This window comes from Simochromis diagramma, unplaced genomic scaffold (genome assembly GCF_900408965.1).
Source record: "Simochromis diagramma unplaced genomic scaffold, fSimDia1.1 OVJJ01000362.1, whole genome shotgun sequence".
Classification (NCBI taxonomy): domain Eukaryota; kingdom Metazoa; phylum Chordata; class Actinopteri; order Cichliformes; family Cichlidae; genus Simochromis; species Simochromis diagramma.
This window is the reverse complement of record NW_024386815.1, coordinates 495,972-518,160: the sequence shown is the minus strand read 5'-3', so window position 1 is coordinate 518,160 and position 22,189 is coordinate 495,972. Positions and strand designations below refer to the sequence as shown.

At 38.8% G+C, this 22,189-nt stretch overlaps 1 protein-coding gene across 1 annotated transcript in view; it reads right to left on the bottom strand.

The window, feature by feature from the left end:
* LOC120730729 overlaps positions 1-22,189 on the bottom strand; it is an 89,014-nt gene that overhangs the window by 57,588 nt on the left and 9,237 nt on the right. The window contains exon 11 of the mRNA XM_040027187.1: positions 6,646-6,846. Within this exon, the coding sequence (XP_039883121.1) occupies positions 6,646-6,846 (201 nt within the window). The remainder of the gene's footprint in view (positions 1-6,645; positions 6,847-22,189) is intronic.

The window sequence follows — 22,189 nt, the reverse complement described above, 5'->3', positions numbered from 1 at the left end:
CAGTTGGATGGACCTTTGCTCTACGGAACACAAGTGTACATGTATTTTTGATCTTCTTCCATATAAGATCGTTGATGATATGAGTCCAAGTGCCAGGTTTCAAAATTGTGTATTCCCTTTTTTGGGTAGGAGAAACCTTGTCATTGTATTCAACCTTTTCAGGAATAAATTTAACCCAGTCCTCAAAAGGGACTTCTAGTTCAAAAGCTTGACAGTTTTCTTGTCCAGGAGAAATGCAATGTGAATCTAACTCTCCTTCACTATTACTTTCCTGATCACTGATTTCCAAAGCTGACCAGATGTTGTGTCTATTTAGCTTCACAAAAGTGTACAGGGCCTTTGCTGACATCTTGTCTTCTAGCTGCTGACTCAGCTCTTTCCAGACTGATGCAGCTGGAGTGGCTATTTTGCCCTTTTGGACTATGGCCTCTTTTGAATTGCAAAGAACTGCAAAAATGGAAACCTTGTCTACAGATGGCTTTCGAGGCATCTAAAAAAAAACAAACCACACTACGATTATGATGGAGCAAAATGTGATTTCTGAACTATATATACAGCCAGGAGCAACCCCTCCCCCAAGTTCTCCACCAATCTACACTTTCATATTTTGTGGAATTATTGTTTTTAAGATGGAGCTATTGAATTTGTGAGTTTATTAAATTGAGTCTGAGTATTTAACCCATGTACTGTACAGCACTTTAGTCCAGTGTGCTACATGTTTTAAAGTGCTTTAGAAACTTTTTTCTTGGACATTTTTGAAAATGTTTAACATTGGAAAAAAAATCCTTTTGATCCAGACAGTTAGCTATATCATGTATTAACTCAGTAACTAAAACCTCAGTATTTTAAATGTAAGCTTACCTTGTTCAGAAATCAGATGAACGCTGTTCTAAGAATTCTTCAGACACAGTAATGCCAAATAATAGTTTTTTTCTGCCAGAAAATGTGTATTTGATGCAAAAGACTGCTAGCTTGTTCGTTTCTCAAAAAGTGTTCATGGGAGTGTAAAATGTTCAAATGTAGTTTTCAATAAAGTTTTTTTAATCCACTCTAAAAAAAAATAAATACTCAAGCATTTGCATCGTGGTTTTATGAACAAAAAGTGATTGAAGTAAAGAAATTGAAGTTAAAAAAAAAATACACTCATTACAAATTTAGCTGATTAAATACAACAAGAGGGTTTTTTTAACAGAACTTTATTGAACAAGTGAACACACAAAGTGAAAGGTCATTTGAAAAAGACATTTTTCAGCAGTAAACCATAACAGGATATCTCAAATCATAGCAGCATAAACGCTAATTTTACCTGCACAAATCAGCACAAACGTAGCACTAAAAAAGTAGACCATTTTGGTTTGTTTTGGAGCAGTCTGGGGGGATGGTGACCTTTGAATGACCTATAAAATAATGTTTAATATCTCAAAAACCGTAGCAGCACAAACGCTAATTTTACCTGCACAAATCTGCACAAACGTAGCACTAACCGCTCCGCCTATTTGCCTTTACGTTTCAAGTGGGTGGGGGGTCAGCTTCACTCTGCTAATAAGGAGGGGGAGGCGGGGTCAGAGGCTGACTGAATTATAGTCTTTGGTGTCAGAAACAAACAAAACTAATGCTAGGAAACAAACACGTTTATAAGTACCTTGTGAAGCAAACAGTATTTTATGGTGATAAAGTTAATAATTTCATAACAAAAACAAATAAATAAAATAATATGTATGGACTATTTGACTATTCCCTTCATAGAATCGTCATAACTTCTCTCCTCTAAGGAAATCCTCTCTTAATTGATTTCACTTGCAGACTTAAAAAAGACGTACAAACGACCTGGTGACATCATCACTGGGAACGTGCTCCTGGTTTTGATATGACTGTGACAATTTTTAATTTATTTGTTATTTTATTGTTTTAATTGTAACATGTTTGTCTGAAGCGGGTCTCCCTTGTAAATGACTTACTGAGTCTCGATTGAGCTACCTGTATAAATAAAGGTTAAATAAAAAATAAAAAAGTAATTGAGTTAACTAATGAGGTTGCTTTGTCTGCTTTGGCCAATAGTGGTCACTGCATGACATGTGCATTACATGTGCAATGCATCTTTTGTCAGTCATCTTTTGCTGACTTTTGAAGACTGGCATATCCTATTTAATACGTGCGTGGTTTTTCTTGATTGACTGATTGATTGATTGATTGATTGATTAGGAAAGCTTTTAGAAAACTTTGTTGGCTGCAGTTCTTCTTTGCTCTTTCAATGTTGGGATAAATTCTCTTTCCACATTCGAGTGAATCCAGGCTGCAAATATATAATCAAAAATGGACAGGTCAGCAGGGTGTTTTGTTTTTGTTCTGCAGATCTATATGACTGAGTTTTGTGCGATACCTGTGATTCACTGGGCAGGTTTAAATACTCACTGTAATGATTTCTTATCTGCAGTGCAGCTGAGACACAACACAGGAGGTCTTGGTGCATTATCCTCCACACCTGCAGGTGGTGGTGGTCCAAGTTTATTCTCCTCAGCAAGAGAAGTGAGTAGATTTGTAAACAGTAGACTGTAGGATATGCACAGCATGACAGTACGGCAGATTCAAGTAATAATATGAGCCAGGTTTTGTTGACTTTGGAGTGCAATGCAGATGAATTATGAACTTTTTATTTTTGTAGACAGAAAAAGAGAGGAGATGATATCATTGCCATTAATACACAGACACATGTTATAAGAAAATCAGAAAATGTCAAAAAGAATTTGTAATATTTCTATGTGAGATGCTCCTCAACCGAGGGCTGTGCTGCATCTGTTAAATTTAACAGCAGAGTACTCATTGACGGGTGGCTGGCCTCTCCTTTAGAGATACAGTGATGAATTTATTCCTCCGAGAGAGGCTCCGAGTAGAGCCCCTGCTCCTCCACCTTGAAAGGAGGCAGTTTAGGTACTTTAGGCATCTGACAAGGATGCCTCATGGGTCAGGTGTTTCAGCCATTTCCCACTGTAAGGACAGAACGACAGATGGATACACTGAAGGAGGTGGCCGGGAAGAGGAGAAGGGTTTGGTGAAGGTCACGTGTTTCCGCTTGCTGTGGAGCTCCACAGTGGCTGCAGCCAGGTGCTCTTGGGGAAGGAGGAGGTCTGTGTGTCCTTTAGCTGTTGTTCCTTTAGCTCTTCCTAATCAAGGCTCATGCAGGATGGAAACATTTGTCTTGGCTACTTGATAAATAATAAAATGTATTTACATTAATACCAAAGACAGACCACAAAGAATTTCTCAGTCAGCTCATCCCTTTACATAATTATTCTCAGGAATGAAAACACCAGCAGTACACGTCAGCAGTATTTATCTGAATGAAAAAATAAAGCAGGAATCAACACGTGTTCATATTTTACCACCAAGCAGTGTGGAAACTGCTGAGTTACAGTGCTTCACACCAAAACTAGTTCAGGATATTAAATAATTTCACTAAATCAAAAAATTTAAATTAAAAGGTTTTTAGGAAGTTTCAGAAATAAAGCTGCTGTTTAAGTTTAGCCTCATCTATGAAAAACTGCATTTGATCCTCAGCCAAACAGCACAGTCCATGAAAACATCCTCCACAGAGGCAGAGACCGTGCTCCTTAACTTTTCTCTTTCTGTCATCATTCTAACGTCTGATTAAACACCATCTAAACAACATGAGTTTCAGTCTGTTTCTTTTATACGCAAGTCTCTAAAATGAATGGACTTCACTGCAGCTCTTCCTGCTCTTCAGTGTCGTCTGCAGTGACGCCCTGTGAGGCTGAGACGTTCTCATAATCAGCATGAGTGTTTACCTGATGGAGAGAGAGAGAGAGAGCTTTCTGTATGTTTTTGATAACATTCAAAACTAAATACTTTAGTAATACTTAAAGAACTTCACATTATCCTACCTAATTTTATTTACATTTATTTTTGGATCACTTATTTTTCTATTCTAGTGCAATAGAAACTATCATACATCTATCATAACACATGTTGTATCAGTAGAACCTCTTACTTTGATGACATTTACAGATTCATTTGGTCCAGTTTCTAAGGCCACATGTGTCTTCTTCCTGGATTTAATCCAACAAAAAGAAAACGGTATTAAACTAAAAAGAATTCATGACTTTAAAACTGAAGGTTTTAAGATGGATATAAAAGAGCAATTATGACACTGTTGTTACTGTTTTTCTTTCTTTTTAAAAAGAAATGTGTTACCTCATCCACAGACCCAACACAAAGAGAGCAATCAGCATCAGGACCACCAGAGTCAATCTGATGATATTCAATATTATTACAGATTTTCCTATAAATTCAGAAAAGCACAAAGGAGATATGTCTTAGTCGAAAGATTAGATTTATAGGGTCATGCTATTTGTCATTGGGTATCATCAGTAACTGCTGTCACTAAGTTTACTCTCTTAACACAACTGCAGAAAGTTAAACATTTTTATATTTTCTTTGCACTGGTTAGAATATACACTACCAGTCAAAAGTTTGGAGACACCTTCTCATTTAATGATTTTTCTTTCTTTTCATGACTATTTAATTGTAGATTCTCACTGAAAGAATCAAAACTATGAACGAACACATATGGAATTATGTAGTAAACAAAAAGTGTGAAATGACTCAAAACATGTTTATGTTATAGATTCCTCAAAATTGCCACCCTTTGCTTTGATTACTGCTTTGCACACTCAGTTCACAGTAACAAAACTCCCACTGTGTTCAGGTCTGAAGTCAGTGATGGTGAAGTTGTGTCCTGATGCTTTTTCTGAGTCTTCATCCTCCTTGTACCAGGTGTAATTAGCTGTTGGGTTAGCATCACTGCTATAGGTGACTGAACCGCCCTCCACTATTTCACCAGAGGGACTCACTGACACAGAGGGAAGCATTGGAGCATCTAGAACAGAGAATATTAAGATTAGATGATTAATAAGAGATCACATTTGATCATAATATACTGTCTATTTTTCATAGATAGCATCATGCTCCCTGTGTCCTCACTGGTCTGACCTGTGATGTCTACTTATCCCTCCACTCCTGGAGTTGATTCTTTGTGCAGTGTCAGACTTTAAGGAGAGTTCCTGCTTCTTGGCTTCACACACCTGCCTTTAATGATCTTGTCAAGAGCCAATATTTATAAGAGTGATGAGCTGTATCATTGAATGAAAAACGGAAACCATCTGAGTCCCGCGTTTCGCCTATGGTGGCAAACCTGACATAGACTTTTATCCTTACTGTTCAAATTATTTCTATTTCTTATCTAAAGCTGTTGTCAACACATTTCGCTCAGTATCTTTTCAGTCCGTCACACCCTCAGTTGTGGGGACTGACAAGCTTTTAATTACTGCTCAGATCTGTTATCCTCATTATATTAAGTTCATGCTTCTTTTCTATGGACAGACCTTTGTAGACAGTCAGAAACAGCTGATGTACACCTGTTCTTCACAATTCACACATCTCTGCTTATTACACACTCTAAGGTAAGTCTTTAAGTAGATATTCTTGTTAAATCTTACACATGTTGTTCAGGGTACTGCTGTCTTTCATTAAATTATTTGCTTCCGTCGCCACATGGCAGTCCACAGGTGATGATAGGAACTGATCTTTCATGTTCTCTGATCAGGATCAAAGCACTCTTCAGCACAAAGACTATTATTTTGGACTTTACCTCAGTATCTGACTCAGATTCATGAACCTGGCTCCACTCACCTTTAAACTGGTTGTACAGTAAAACACTAAAAGAATTTAAAATACATTATAGTATTTTGAATTCCACTGCACATCTTAAACAACATTTTGGTGAAAAAAGAAAGCTGAAGATCTGAAAACACAAAATTGTTCATGATCATCGCATAACACAGTGAAGTAAACTTACACACAGGATCTGAGCGATAATCTTCATGTCCTTTGAAAGCACAGGAGATGATGTCTCCAGGATTGAACAGATCTTGATAAGAACTTCGTTCAACCATAAACTGATTGTTTTTGAACCAGACGAAAGAAAGACGACCAGCTGGACTGCAGCTGCTTTCACACTTCAGCTCTGCCTCAGTCTGAGACTCATGGACTGATATTATTCTGCTCACCTTCACCTGCAGAGCTGAATATGACAACACAGCAGACATCAGACATTAAATACTCAAAACAATAAATACACCCATTAACACAACAGAGCAACTGAGCTGATTAAATATCCATCAGTGTGTATTCATCAGTACCTGTGACAGCCAGAGTTGTTCCAGGTAAACTACTCTTCCATTCAAATCTTTGTGTTTTGAATTTGAAGTGATACTCGGCTGAATCACTCTCTGTCAGGTCTCTGATTCTCAGAGTGGAGCGTCCTCGCTCTGTTTCAATCACCTGAACACGACGTGCATACTGGGAGTCTTCTGTGAGGTCCTCAGATCCACGACCAGAACGGAACCAGGACTTTGATTGGATTGGACTTTCATAACTGTTGTAAGTACAAGAAATGTCCACTGATGAGCCTTTGACTGCACAGATTCTTCTGTTACTGTAATTCACTCGTTTGCACCGTTCACCATCGACACCTAAAGAAAAAGATGTATCATTGACAGGAAGAACATGATATTAATAATAACCCAGATTAAAAGTTTTTATTTCGATAAAATCTCAAAGTAAACTTACAAACTAACGGAGAGTGAAAATCCTCAAATCCTTTTAAAGCACATGAGTAGCTGTTTGAAGTGTCACGTGGCACGTCATAAGAAGAAGAGCTGGCTCTATTCACTTGTTGTCCATTTTTGTACCAGACATAAGATGAAACATAAGGATTACAGCTGGTGACACAATCCAACTGTCGTCCAGTGGACCCTCTGACCTGAACATCTTGACCAGTGGACAAGAAACAATAAATAAGATGTCAGTCACTCTCACACTGAAGGAGTCATAATAGGGAATGCATTTCACAGATCTATCAATGTGTGGAAAAATAATAACTTCCTCAATGTCTAAACATGAAATAATTTAAAGTTTGTTTTTTTGTTGTAATTAATTTAAAACCCCCAATAATACTAAAAATTATAGCACTTATATTAAATATAAGTGTGTTGATCAGTACCTGTGACAGTCAGAGTTGTTCCAGGTAAACTACTCTTCCATTCAAAGCTTTGTGTTTTGAATTTGAAGTGATACTCGGCTGAATCACTCTCTGTCAGATCTCTGATTCTCAGAGTGGAGCATCCTCTCTCTCTTTCAGTCACCTCAACACGACCTGCATACTGGGAGTCTTCTGTGAGGTCCTCAGATCCACGACCAGAACGGAACCAGAACTTTGATTGGATTGGACTTTCATAACTGTTGTAAGTACAAGAAATGTCCACTGATGAGCCTTTGACTGCACAGATGCTTCTGTTGCTGTAATTCACTCTGTTGCATGAATCATCTCGGACACCTGAAACATAAAATGATATTGAAGTCAGATTTAGAAAGTAGTTACTATGAGTTTGACTGTTTTTATTCAGATGTATGTAATGACTCTATGAGATGGTTTTATGTAACTAAAATAAACTCACACACTGAAGGAGAGGAGAAATCTTCATGACCTCTTACAGCACAGGAGTAGATATCTGAAGGATTCAGATTGTCTGAATACCAGTACTGGTTTCTACTAGAAATCTTGTGTCCATTTTTGTACCAGATGTAGGAGGGACGATAATTTAGTCGACAACTGCTCTGACAAGTCAGTGTTGCCCAGTTGGAATTAGATGATGTTTCCACGTGTACCTGAAGAGCTGAATATGTGAAGAAATAAAATCAGAGCAGAAACTTAGACATTTGTTATCCATATCCAAACACACACAGTCATGTTCATAACAATTTCTGACTGATGTGTAATTAAAAATGTTACCTGTGACAGTCAGAGTGACTCCAGGTAAAACAGTAAAATTTTTCCAGTCTGTTTCAAACCTGAACTTGTACACAGCTGAGTCGCTCTCTCTCAGGTCTCTGATTGTCAGAGTGCAGCTCTTCCAATGAGAACTGTACGACACTCGACCTGCATACGCTGGGTCTGTTTTCAGATCTTCAGGGTTATTATTGTTCCCTTTAGTGAACCAAACTCTTTTTAACACATTTACTCTTGAAGGGTGTTTGAAGGAGCAGCCTATGACCACTGTTGATCCTTTTACAGCACAGATCTGAGTAGAAGTGTAAGTCACTGCATAATCATTCTGACTCTGTACCACTGTAACACAGAACACATCAGAACGCAGTCAGACTCATTACAGCAACAATAAACAGTTTTATTTGTAGTTGAACTACATGCAGAGAGAAATTCTGATTCTGACATTCGGATTTAGACCAAGCGCACTTCATCACAATAGAAAAAATGAAGTTGTGCTTCATTTCTGTTTTAAAAAATATTTAACAACTGTTGTTCTCAGCCAAATGTCTGAAATGTCTGTCTTCAGAACATTAATAGATAAAGATCAGCTTTCCACATATTAAATTATTATAGAAATTGTCCACTTAGGTACAACCTATTTATATCTACCGATAGATGTAGATATAGATGATATAGATGTATATAGAGATATAGAGAGAGATGTACTGGGTCTACAAAAATAAATCCCTTATGTATTGTAATTTTACATTAAAAAGTAACTCCTGCAGATACTGAATGTGTGAAAACCAGGTACACATAAACCTGTTAGAGAGAGAAGGAAGAGGACCAATCCACTCGCTGCTGCACTTAAACTCATTGCTTCTTCTCTCGCTTCTTAAATCACATCAACATGACACATACTGTTTTCCAGTTAGTCTCCATCAGTTGTTGAGGATGTAGTCTTTGATAACAGGGTCTTCTGTGGTTGGAAAATATAAAAAAAAATATTAGACTGTCTTCCTTCAACTGGACGTGGTCAACATGCATAAACAGATGAAAGCCTCTAAACTCCCACACTGAAATGAAGAAGTGGTTGTTATACAGTGGTTTACATGCAGAATAGCTTCTTAAAATACAAATATGGAATATTTTTAATCAGTCTTTAATCGTACGGTTCCGGGCCAGTTTATTACCAGGATCATAAATAGATTTTCTCTCATGTACATTAAGTTTTAATGTAGGTTTTCTTTGCAAAGTGAGTGTGAAGCTCTCTTTTGAGAGGGCTGAGAGCAAATCTTTAACACACAATGTCTCCTGGATAAAAAGAACAGGTGACTCGGGTAGTGATGAACAAAACCGTTTTTGACCAGGTTAAGTTTCAATGCACGTATTAAACCTATTGTATGACTGCTTTCTTCTATTGCCCAATATTTCTAAAATTAGAAACATCCCGTCTCAGAGTGACACTGAAAAACTAGTAAATGCATTTATTACTTCTAGGCTGGACTACTGTAATTCATCCAATAATGTCGTCCTAAAGATGTCCTAAAAAATCCCTGAAAAGCTTTTTCTGATATTGTCTTATCTCCATTTGCTCTGTGTTAAATTCAGAATGAGTTTTAAAATCCTGCTCCTCACATACAATAATAACAATAATGAATAATCAGGCCCATTTTTTCCTGCTGTGACTTGGCCTCAGGATGTCTAGAGGCAAGAATCAAGCAAGTAAATAAGTGCATCAGCAGTCATGTGCTCAGCACTAAAGGAGCTGCTGCAGAGAACCACAGTTGTGCGTCAATGAACCTGTAAGCGTTATTTCTTTTGGCAGTTAACTGGCAGGATACTGGTTCTAATTGTTTGTGCATGTTAAAATTATGCCTCAGTACTTTTATACCATGTTGATAGAAATAATAATGGATAGGATTTATATAGCGCTTTTCAAGGCACCCAAAGCGCTTTACAATGCCACTATTCATTCACTCACTGGTGGAGGCAGCTACAGTTGTAGCCACAGCTGCACTGGGGAAGATTGACAGAGGCGAGGCTGCCATATCGCGCCATCGGCCCCTCTGGCTAACACCAGTAGGCGGCAGGGTAAAGTGTCTTGCCCAAGGACACAACGACCAGGACAGAGAGCCCAGGGATCGAACCTGCGACCTTCCGGTTACAGATATGCTTCCCAACCCCCTGAGCCACAGTCGCCAAATATTTAGCACCAAGTTAATAGCAGTGGCCATAATCTCCCGCCATGATTACATCCAGCGTTATTAGGAATAAAGGACTTTTCTATTGTTTAGTTTAGTGGTTCCCAAACTTTTTTTGCTAAGCCCCCCTTTGTTTTACAAGAAAAATATTCGCGCCCCCCCCTTCTTGCGCGTGCACGCACGCACGCACAAACGCATCCTCCAACCACACATACCCATATTTTGCTCCATTGCGGTTTATTTCACACCTCAAACATTTAGTAAGCAATTAAGCAAATACAAGTAAACTGCAATAAATTACAGGTAGTAAGGAAATAAACTACTAACTCTTTTACGCTGCGTCCGCACCTACACGGGTATTTTTGAAAACGCAGCTGTTTCGTCCATAAATGGCGTTGCCAATCACCGAAAACGGAGATTTTATAAAACTCCTTTTTTGCGTTTACATGTGGACGAGGAATACAGAGTTTCACAGTGTATGTGCCTTTTTTCACATCACGCTGTGCGCCACGTTATTGTTTACATGAGATGAATTGCAGAATGGCAGATAGAGACAAAATACTGTTACTGTTAATCTGACTATCTTCAGGTTTTAAAGTGTGGGCGGGCCCCACACTTTGGGAAGGTCTGGTTTAGTTTAACTGTTGCTAGCTTGATTAGCAACTTGTAAGACGTGTGCTATTTATCCAATCTGTGGTCTATAGTGACCCCTTGTGGACATGTGTTGAGTAGATGATGTGTTGTGATTGTTTTTCTAGTTATCTATGACTCTACTAACTATAGAATTGAATGTTTTCCAGAAAACCATGCTCATAGTCACACACACTGTATACTAACAGGAATAAGTTCAGGTATGGCTGCACTGAATTTGGATTAAGCCTAGCAAGCACTCTCATGGAAACAATTATTCTGTGGAACTTAATCAAAGACAGTCAACCCAACTCCTGGACTGCTGCAGACTTGTATACCCAGCTTTCCAATATATATATTTTACAGTACCAGTATCACTCCACTAGAACACTTCACTCTCAGTTCCTTCCTATAATATTAAGTGCATTGAGACAACTGCTGGTAGCCAGATGCCCATCTCAGCCAAATTAATCGAGAAACCAGCGCCTCCTCCTAACCATTAAATCAACAAACAATGCAAGAGGTAGAAAGCGAGAGAGATAGAGAGAGAAACACTCTTCTACTGCCTCTTGTCCCACAAACAGTTGTACATTACTGCCAACTTCTGTACAAACAGTCAGTATTTTTCACATAAGAGGAACCTAAATATCAGTCACTGAGCATCTGCACACTATTTTACATATACCCAAAGAGGATACAGTGTGCCCAGACATGTGCACAGGGTGGTTTTGACATGTTTTTGAAAATGTATATCTGGCTCTGAAAAGAAATTTGACAATAGAATACTAGGTGAACAAATTCACCCCTAATTACTTTCATATTAGCACGTGTATCAGTATCAGAGTGCACACATCTGGCCTAAGCACATATAGCCATATAAATGTCACCATACTATGTACATTACATTATTTTCTGGGCTTCATGTATAATAACATATTATACCTAACGACTAGAACTAAACTATTTTATTGAATGATTATACAGTAGTCTTTTATCATGCCACTTTTAGATCAACACCATTTTTTGGTTTGCCTCTTTAATAAAGCTGGTGTCAAGGTTATGGTGAATAAGGACCCAAATCCAGAATCACGCAGACTCACGCACATCTAGGAATCAAATAAGAATAAACTTTTATCAAAAGGCAGATGAAAACTAAATCCAAGACAACAGAAGACATCCCAGGGATAACAACAGGAAACATCTGTGGGCAACAATATGATGTGGCAATAAATAGAACTGAAGTTATAAATTCACACAACTCAGAGGAAGTGAACACAGCTAGGGGAAGTAAAACTGAATGTCAAATGCAAACACTTAATGAGAACACAACACAGATACAAAGGCTACACAAGACACATGCGAAAAACAGGACTTTTAACTTTAAAACCTAAAGACAAAACTGAGAGTATCATCAGTTACCACTAATCCATGAAAATAATGAAAAACTTAAAACACTGGGGTCAAAATACTCAAGACACACAAGATCAAAGAAAGACTGATAAAACAATCAGCACCTACAACTAGAGACAAATACAATGGAAACACACATGAAAATCTAAACAATAAGTAACGTCCAAAAACACTTTTGCACACTTTTTCTTAAACTAAAGGCAAAGAAGTTAGAAATAGGAGATAAGATGGGAAGTACTTTTGGAAAGCAGCCCCAGTCTGTCTCCTTGTCCTCTGATCAGTGTCTCTGTTGGAAGTCAGTTGTTTCTGTCTGAGCTCTATACTGCAAAGGAGGTCCAGTGTACCCAGGATATGTTTCTGTCATCTAGATTCACTTACCCTAACATTGGCGAATGGGATAAACTGTCACATGAAGCTGGTTCTCAACTGGCTAAGTTATATGAGGGTTTCCCCTGTGCGTTCACATGACCAATGCCAAAGGGGCGTTTCACAGATCATATGACTCTTCTTCCACAGAAAATGATCCCTGTGAGTGCCACCTACTCCAGAGGTGCTAGCAAATAAAAATCTCAAAAAATCATACAAAATATATCAGTAAAATCCAACACTGTTGTGAAAAAAACAAGATAAATCTGATGATTTAGTGCAAACAATAAGCATTTTAATTCCAGTTAATTATTTGCAACATTGAAGTTTACTCTCCTTACAGGAATCCTTGGTGTGTTTTGTGTTTCCAGCAGTGTAAAACAGATTAATTAACAGATTAGAGTGAAGTATGACAACATTTAGACATTTTCTAAATCACCAAATTAAAATGTGGATATTCTTGTAGAGATGCAACTCTCAGTTTACGGTGTGTTTAGTAAGGTAGTTAGTTTAAAAAGCTGCCCATATAAAATGTACTCCTCCAACAGAGATTCTATATCACACGTAAAACATGCTTGAATTACAAAAAAATAAGTGGAAATGTTGCGTTTCCAGATGGTTTTACACTGAAACTAAAAACATTACATGCTTCCAGGAATTTTTTCACAGTCCATTCTCTGCTCGCCGTACACCCTTCACACGACACTTTACATCAACCCTATTTTCCCATACTGTCAAACTGAATTCTGTCATTAAACCTTTTCCTACCCATCATCTGTCAGCCAGTCAGCCTTTGTTCCATATGCTTTAAATCAGCGGTCCCCAACCCCCGGGCCACAGACCAATACCGGGCCGCGAGAGTTGAGGCTTGGGTGTGAAATTTATGGTTTTCAGGGTTATTTTTGTTTTTTATCATTATTTTTTTTTATTGTTTTTAGCATTAACTCTGTTTCCCTGGGTCTTTTCCCGTGTGTTATGAATAAATCTTCTTTTTTTGGTACTGGTACCGGTTTTATTTTGTTGTATTTATCCGCGACACCTTAAAGGCTGGTCCGTGAAAATATTGTCGGACATAAACCGGTCCGTGGTGCAAAAAAAGGTTGGGGAGCGTTGCTTTAATTCTTAGTGCTCTTCTATCTTTTTGCCTTTCATGTCACTTCCTGTCTCCTCCCCATCTCCACATCATGCTGAAGAGTAAGTGTCTGATTAGTCATTTAGACCTTTACAACTGCAACAAAAAGCACATCACAAACTGAAGTCAGATTCAAACAGAATGGACACACTGTTAAATTCTGGAAAGTGGAAAGTTCTTGAATATTTTAAGTACCCAACTCTAATCCTCCCCACTTGATGTCAATAACGGTCTGGGAAGTCACAGTGGAGCAGGGCAAACAAAGGATTTCTGAACTTTTTTAAAACGTTTTTTTAATAAACAGGAAGTGAAACTGCTGAGATTAAAACATTCTTTTGCAAGAGTGTCCTGGGCTGACACAGGCACCATTAACCTTGCATGTTTTTTCATTGTGTAATGTTCAGAAGTCAACCATCAGAGCAGCATGGAACGGATATACTGCAGAAGTACTGATCACCAAAAAGAGCACCTCTCCCCATTTAAAATGAGATTTGATGTGTCTAATGAAGGCACAAATCCAACAACACCTGACACTAAATGTGTCATACACTGATAATGACTGAGGAGCCAACAGTGCCAAGACTTGGCACCAAATGACAACAAATTTGTGACACCTCGCTGAACTTTTCAGGCATTTTAAGGGTAAAACCTGAATATTAATGATTAGAAGGGTGTGGCTGTTTTCCTCACTGTGTTCACTGAAGTGTGAAACAACAGACGAAATGTTGAAGTGAAACTCTTCAGCGTCTTGATAATGTGCCATCATTTTATTTTATGCACACAAAGTAAACTACAGTCTGAACTAACAGGGTTCTCATACACATGTACAGGCTAAAAATTAAATGGCTCACACTGGACAGAAGATTGGAGAAACATCGTCTGATCTGATGAGTCTGATGTGTATTGGCAGCTCAGGCTGGTGGTGTAGTAGTTTGGGGGATATTTTCCGATAACACTATGGGTAACTTAGTGCCATTTGAGCAGTGTTGCATGAAAATTGTTGTTGACCACGTTCATCCCTGTATGACTATTTTCTGATGATGACAACTGGAGAGCAGCCAGGTGAGTAGAATAAACTGCACATGTGAGAAACTGAACAGCCACGATTAAACCAGCAACAGGATGAGGGTGAGTATTGTTCGGGATTGAGCGCAGCAGTCGGCTGGAAGTCTACAGAGATAAACATAGCATCAGTGGCTTTCTGTGAAAAACACCTCTTTAGACTAAGACTGTGGTGACCATCAGTAACTATGGTTAGCTGAACACTTGGCGGCGAGTAGTGGTGAGCGGTGGTCTTAAATGCTGGCAGCATAATTGCTCACAGGTGAGGAGGCATGCCAGAGCACGGCAACTCCACCCAGAGGTGGAGGCAGCAAAACAGATAATTACGCCAGCACTCACCCAGACCATGACACCAGCAGAATAACACACCATGTCAGAAAGCTCGAATCATCTTGAACGGGTTTCTTGAACATGACAGTGTGCACTGTATTCATATGGCCTCCACACAGAGCACCTTTGGGATGTGGTAGAACGGGAGATTTACGCGAGGCCTGTGCAGCCAACAAATCTTCACTAACTGTGTGATGCCGTCATGTTGATATGGAGCAAAATCTCTGAGGAATGTTTCCACATGTTGTTGAATGTGTGCCACAAAGAATTACATTTCAAAGGGAACGACTTGCAGAGGGTATCGATAGTGGTAATCCAGTAAATGAGGGTCGTTACCTGACATAAATGTACAGTACCAGACACAGACAGGTACTGTTAGCCACTGTTAGACTAAAGGGTTCATGAGATCTGTGCATCAACAATCACTTATCTAAAGTAATAAATAGCACAGTTCACGCAATCTTAAACAAAACTTGTGACTTTTTTGAAAGTATGGAAACCACAAATCAGTAGTCTGTGCTGGTTTCCTTCCTCTTTATGGTATGAAATGAGCTTAATATTTGAATATCTGTATATTCCCAACATGAAATGGAAACTGTGCATGAAATCTTCAATACACTATAGGCTGGGTGGGGCAGTCTGAAACATGTACTCCCCCCATCCATGACACCATTTGTTAGAAGAGAAATAAATGCAATAAAATTATTATTTAGTGTTTTGATGATCATTCAATCATTTAACAAATATATATATATATATAAACATCAGCAGATGTTTTGGAGGTCCAGCGTCATGTTGCTCTTTATCGTCTGCTTTCATTTTATTGTGGTATGTGTGGGGTCGGTTTAGTACAGGCATTAAAATTTGATCGGTCTCGGATTTTTATTTATTCTTTAAAGACATGCACTGTCACTTAATTGTTTGTCTTGCAGTCTGTTGTGTAAAGTTCTACTGCACTAACTGCACATAACACGGTCAAAATGCTGAGAAGGCAATAAAAATAAATGCATTTCACTGGTCTGGTGATCAGGCAGCTGCATTTTACCACTGCAACACTTTTTTTCAGTTTCATTAATTATATAACTTCTTGTTTCTTAATTTTCTTGTGCTGTTCAGCATATCAGAAACCAAGAATGGTCATGAAGCACAGAGAAAGCATAAAATCTGAAACATGGAACAGTTTAACCAACCAGGCTGGCGGCTAACACTGTGGTTTACTGAGGCTAGCTCTGTGGACACTAGCGGTTATTTTTACTCTTTCAATTTACAGACTTCCCCTAAACGCCCCCATATGTCGCTATAACAATACACTTGCTGAATGTGTGTGTGTGTGTGTGTGTGTGTGTGTGTGTGTGTGTGTGTGTGTGTGTGTGTGTGTGTGTGTGTGTGTACGCGTGCAAACTGTCTCAAGTGGTTTCAAGAACCCAAACAACATGAGTGCATGAAGTCACTTTCTCCACAGGAACACAAAGATAGAAAATCGTATTTTTTTAGACCTTAAATGTTCAGCCATTCTCTGACAGCACCGCTCTGACACGTTGAGAAAAAGTTTGAACCTTCAGGCCCTCGTTTCTTCACACCACCACAAACGCCTGCTTGAGGCTTATGACTGAGTTTTAGATTATAATTGGGCTTTGATGGGTTAAAGCAATGAAAGGGGCGTAACTAAAGATACTGAAACAAACCTGCCTGTGTATTATGTATACAGAAGATGGGCTGAAAAACAAGACACAGCTGGGAGCGGGGCGCAAGTAAAAACAGTTACAGGCAAACAGTCACTTCTAATTCTAGAATAAGACACATTAGAAACCAAACCTTCAACCAAAAATAGAAACTACTGAAAGACAATTAACACAGACAATCTAACAGTAACCAGAGTGACAGAGATAAAGAAGACAGAAGACATGGGACAAAGAGAAACCAGGAACCCATGACATGACACAACGACAGATCCACTCACCCAAACTACCTCAAACTCTGGATCTGGTCAGCAGTTGTCAAGTTGCTGAAGGACAGATGGACACATGGATGGACAGGCTGTCCAAATCCTGTTAACAGAGCTAAGCAACCAAACAGCTGGAGCGACACTGATATGAGATATAAAGGATGCACAAATTATTATTTGCCATCTACTGAGAAACTTGACCCTGCTCCTTCACATCTGCCCAACTGTAAAATACCCACCTACAGTGCAGTCAGAGGTGTAAGGATGGTGTGGGTATGTGTGTTTATTAAATCTATTTAATGAATGAATACCACTGCATATTAAAATATGAAATAGAAAAACATGTCCCCTCACAACAATTAAACCCATGAAAAAATCCTTAAGTCCTTAAGAAATATTTATTAAAGATTTTTTTGATTAAATAATATATATCAGTGCATTCCAGTCAGGTTATTATGAGAGTGAAAGCATTGGTAAATAAGTCACGTTCTTAAAAAATAAACGAAGCCACGGTAAATAAAAAATCTCTTTGAGTTGATAGATACATAAAACAATCATCAGTGCATGGAGACGGAGCTATAATGCATTTGAATGATCGCATTAGAAAATGAAGGAAGCAAGAGTGTACATGTGGACATACACTGATCAGGACAGTGAGTCATTCACAAACAGTGCATACAAACAAATCTGTGTTGAAACCACATTCATGCACAAATGTAAATACATTTAAAATGCTCTACACTATACATATCAAACAAATTAAAGGCCTAGCTGTCATGGAAAATTTCTTCTTCATTCCCAGTTTTCCAAAAGACCATTAACCAAAAACGCTCAACACTCTTTAATAAATACAAACACATCCTTACAGACTCAATGGTAGATTTTCCTGACTGTGCTGTACAGTGCAGATGAATCTTCCACAGCCTGTTCACCTCTTAATCTGTAATGATAAAAAATACTGAATTATGAAGATTTTATAATAAGAATCTCACAATATTATGAGCATTAATTAAGGAAAAAAAGTCATAGGAACAACAATCAAAGCAATAAACATTTTTCAACATTGTGGACAAATAAAGAGGCTCACCCTTGGGCTCCATTAATAAACTTGACAAGAGAGTATTCCACATCTCCCCCTCCCTCTTCCTCGTCTTCTTCATTTTGTCCTTTGGGTTTAGTGGGCATAATGTTGGAGTAGAGAGGATCTTCTTGGCTCTTTGAGAAACTGACACTGGCGTAGCAAAGGTCGTCCTGCTGCTCTGCTGCTGGAGCTGAAGGGCCATCATGTTCTGGAGATGCACTTTTCTGAAGAAAAAATGTTTCAGCAATAAGAATACTTGATCTCAAATGAATCCCACAGCAACAGGGCTGGACATCATAGGGTCCACCATGAGTGGACTGTGAGTGAGAATGACCACCTGAAGGAAAATAACAGAAGGACACAGTGTTTTGGAAATGACAGTCTTCACTAGTGGGGATAGTTACAAAGCTTTCTTCGTTATGAATTAGCATACATGTTTTTATTGAAACTCTTGTAGACGACACAAAGTCCGAGATAGAAACGACAAGGAGCAGGTGCATCTAGTACAGGTAGAGCTGCTGTAAAAACCCACAGAATTCAGCAGCTAGCGCAACAAATTCTGGATCCTTGGCTTTTAGTTAGCAGTTAGCATTAGCAGCACATCCTGCGTCCGATGTGAAAGGACTTTTATGCTGCGCACTGTGGCTCACAGCAATGGTCCCGGGTCAGCCCTGACTTTGTGTTAAACTAATCCTAAAGTAATAATGGTATTTCTAACCACTGATATACCACAACTTTATCCTTTCAACAGCTGCTGAAAGTTAGGGGACCTAGCTGCTATCGATATTTACATAGAGATCCTCCAGCTTCAAACTGTATTACCCTTCAAGGACCTGCAGTTCAAAAAAGCCCCCTCCGACAGCCAAACCTATCTGTTCTCTGATTTGATAGTTAAATTTGTGATTGACATGACATTGACCAATCAGATGAAAGGAATAAAAATAGGGTCAAAATTCGTACTTGTAACTTGCAGAGTTTCACATGTATTTTTTTGGCTAAGTCCACATAAAAATCTTTTTTACGCACACACAAATTCTTTTTACACATACAAATCCTGATTTACAAGTACAAAATATTTATGACCACAATTTGAGCCCATATCCATCCGTCCGCCCGCCCGTCCATCCATCCATCTTCTTCTGCTTATCCAGGGTCAGATCGAGAAGCCCAGACCTCCCTCTCCCCAGTCACCTTCTCCAGCTTATCCTGAGAAAAACCAAGGCATTCCCAGGCCAGCAGAAAGATATAATTTCTCCAGTACATCCTGGGTCTGCCCCAGGGCCTCTTCCCAGTGGGACATGCCTAAAACACCTCACCCAAGAGGCACCAAGATTCATCCTTGTCAGATGCTCGAACCACCTCAACCGGTTCCTTTCTATATCGAGGAGCAGCACAGCTCCACTCTGAGCCCCTCCTGGATGGCCAAAGTTCTCACCCTATCATTGAGGAAGGAAGCTCATTTCCAATTGCTTGTATCCACAATTGTGATCACTTGTGATCATATGTGAGGGAGGGATGTAGATCAATAGTAAACTTAGAACCAATCCTCAGTTGGGACAACTGTGTGCAGCCATAACCAGAGATACTCCTACAGTACAGCTCTTTCACATTAGTTTTGTATTTATCTTATGTGTGATGACCTTTTAATCACCTTTTCTTCCTTACCTGTGCGATGCTGTTTGTCCTGTCTTTGGAGAAAATGACTTTTAAAGGCCTCGTTTTTCTATACAGAACAGAGAACGAACATTGAACAATGAGCATTGGAATTTCAGGAATCTTTGGATGACAACAGTGAAGAACTAATTGTAGTTAATTTTAAAAACTGATCTGCTCACCTTATGAATATGACTGCAGAGAGGATTACGATAGCCAAAAAGAAAATAGTCATCGATGCAATTGCAGCTGATTTCACTAAACCTGGGAAACAAACTCTGGATTAGTAACTTGATTACAGAAGTTTGGGTCTATTAAGAATGAACATAAAGTATATCAGACCAAAACCTTCTAGTTTATGACTCATGGACTGTGGTTTTGCATCTAATTCCTGCTAAAGTGACTTTTATTCTGACAGCTGGTACATTGTCGAGTAGGCGGAAGGATAGCTCCACAGTGGGTGGCATCAACTGTCAACCATGGAGGAGGACGTGTGATGGTCTGGGGCTGTTTTGCTGGATCCAGGATGACTTGTACAGAGTTGCCCTGAACCAAAACGCCTACGACAGCATTCTGCTTATCCATGCAATACCCTCTGGTATGTGCCTAGTTGGTCAGGGGTTCATCCTACAGCAAGATAATGACCCAAAATGTAGTCCAAGCTATTCCAGAACTACCTCAGGAAAAAAGAACAAGGTCGTAAGCTTGAAACCATGAAGTGGCCAGCACAGTCCTCAGACCTAAACCCCATCAAGCTAGTTTGGGATGAACTGGACAGAAGAGTGAAAGCAAAGCAACCTACAGGTGCTGCATGTTTATGTGAACTTCTGCAACAGATATGGTAAGAACTCTCTGAACAATGTTTGATTTCTATTGTAGAAAGAATGCCACAGGCGTGTTCAGCTGTTATATTTGCTAAACGTGGCTTAGGTTTAGAATACATTTTGGAAAGACTGGGATGATCTAAAAACTTTTGACTGGTAGTCTACATTTTTCTATTTTTTGCAAAGTATTATTATCTTTGGGTAATGCTGTATCTATTTATTCCTGATCTGATCTTATTTTCTCAATGTCAAAGTACTATAGGCACTGTCATCTATTTTGCGTGATTACAACTTCAACAAAAAAGAGAGAAATGGGGAGTGTAGCCATCTGTAACATCTTTGAACTGGTAAATGCTGTTTTACATTAATAAAGTAAGAACAATATAACTAGTATTTCTGGAACTGCCTAGCAAAGACAACGATGTTTAACTGTCTAGTTCATGAGTCAGGGTTAGGGTTAGGGGCACACACTTAGATCCTAGTGTAATATTTCTACGTGTATCAATGTTCAGGTCAATTTTTATTTATTAATTTCTGAAATGATGAAATGATGCAGAGATAAATGGGCAAATTTATACATTTAGTCACTTACTTGCTGTAACAATCAGCTGTAAGGTGGAGTTATGATGTCCTCTTGTGTTCTGTGCAACACAGTAATAACTCCCAATGTGTTCGGGTCTGAAGTCAGTGATGGTGAAGTTCTGGCCTGATGCTTTTGCTGAGTCTTCATCCTCCTTGTACCAGGTGTAGTTAGCTGCTGGGTTAGCATCACTGCTACAAGTCAGAGTCACTGAACTGCCCTCCACTGTCTCAGCAGAGGGACTCACTGACACAGAGGGAAGCCTCGGAGGATCTGCAGCATATTGGAGACCAGTCGTCAGTATTTGAAAGCCTTGTTTTGTTTAGGTTAATCAGTATTTTTTTTTTTTTTACATTTTTAGAAACCCAATAATGCAGAGTCAGAATATATAGATTACATAAAACACATTGTTGTAAACTCTTTGCATGTACAGTACATTCAGAAAAGTGTTCACCACGCTTAACTTCCAGTTCCACATTTTTGTAATGTTACAGCCTTAAAGTTCTACACACAATACACCATAATGACAAAGTGAAAACATTTGCTAACCATTTAGAATAAGGCTGTAATATGACGAAATATGGAACAAGTAAAGCACGGAAAATACTTTCTGGATGTACTGTAATGCCAGTCTTAATCCAGTTTATCCTGTTCACACAGGGGCACAGTGACAGACTATAAATGGTGAGCATTAAAGCACACTAACAGAGAAAGAGAGAAACATTCATATTGACCGCTACTGCCAGATTAGAATTACTGATTAACCTCATATGCATGTCCTTGGACTGTGGGAGGAAGCCAGAGCACCAGGAGGGAACCCACACAGGGAGAACATGTAAACTCCACACAGCTGGCAAGAAGATTCAATCCCAGAACCTTATCATACCTATAATTATAGTTTAGCATGTTTGCATCATAGATCGTATAAAAGACGGGCATGACGTGAAAAAGGAGGGAGGAGAGTCCGACTATAAAACCATTTACTTACTGCAAAGACTCAATCACAAGTCATTTGTCAGTTAGCATATAATTTTGAAAAAAGTATGACCAAAAATTCTGAAGTCTTTTTTTAGCCTCATCTAGTGCTATCGAGTCAGTACTTAATAGAGCAATTATTAGCAACTAGACA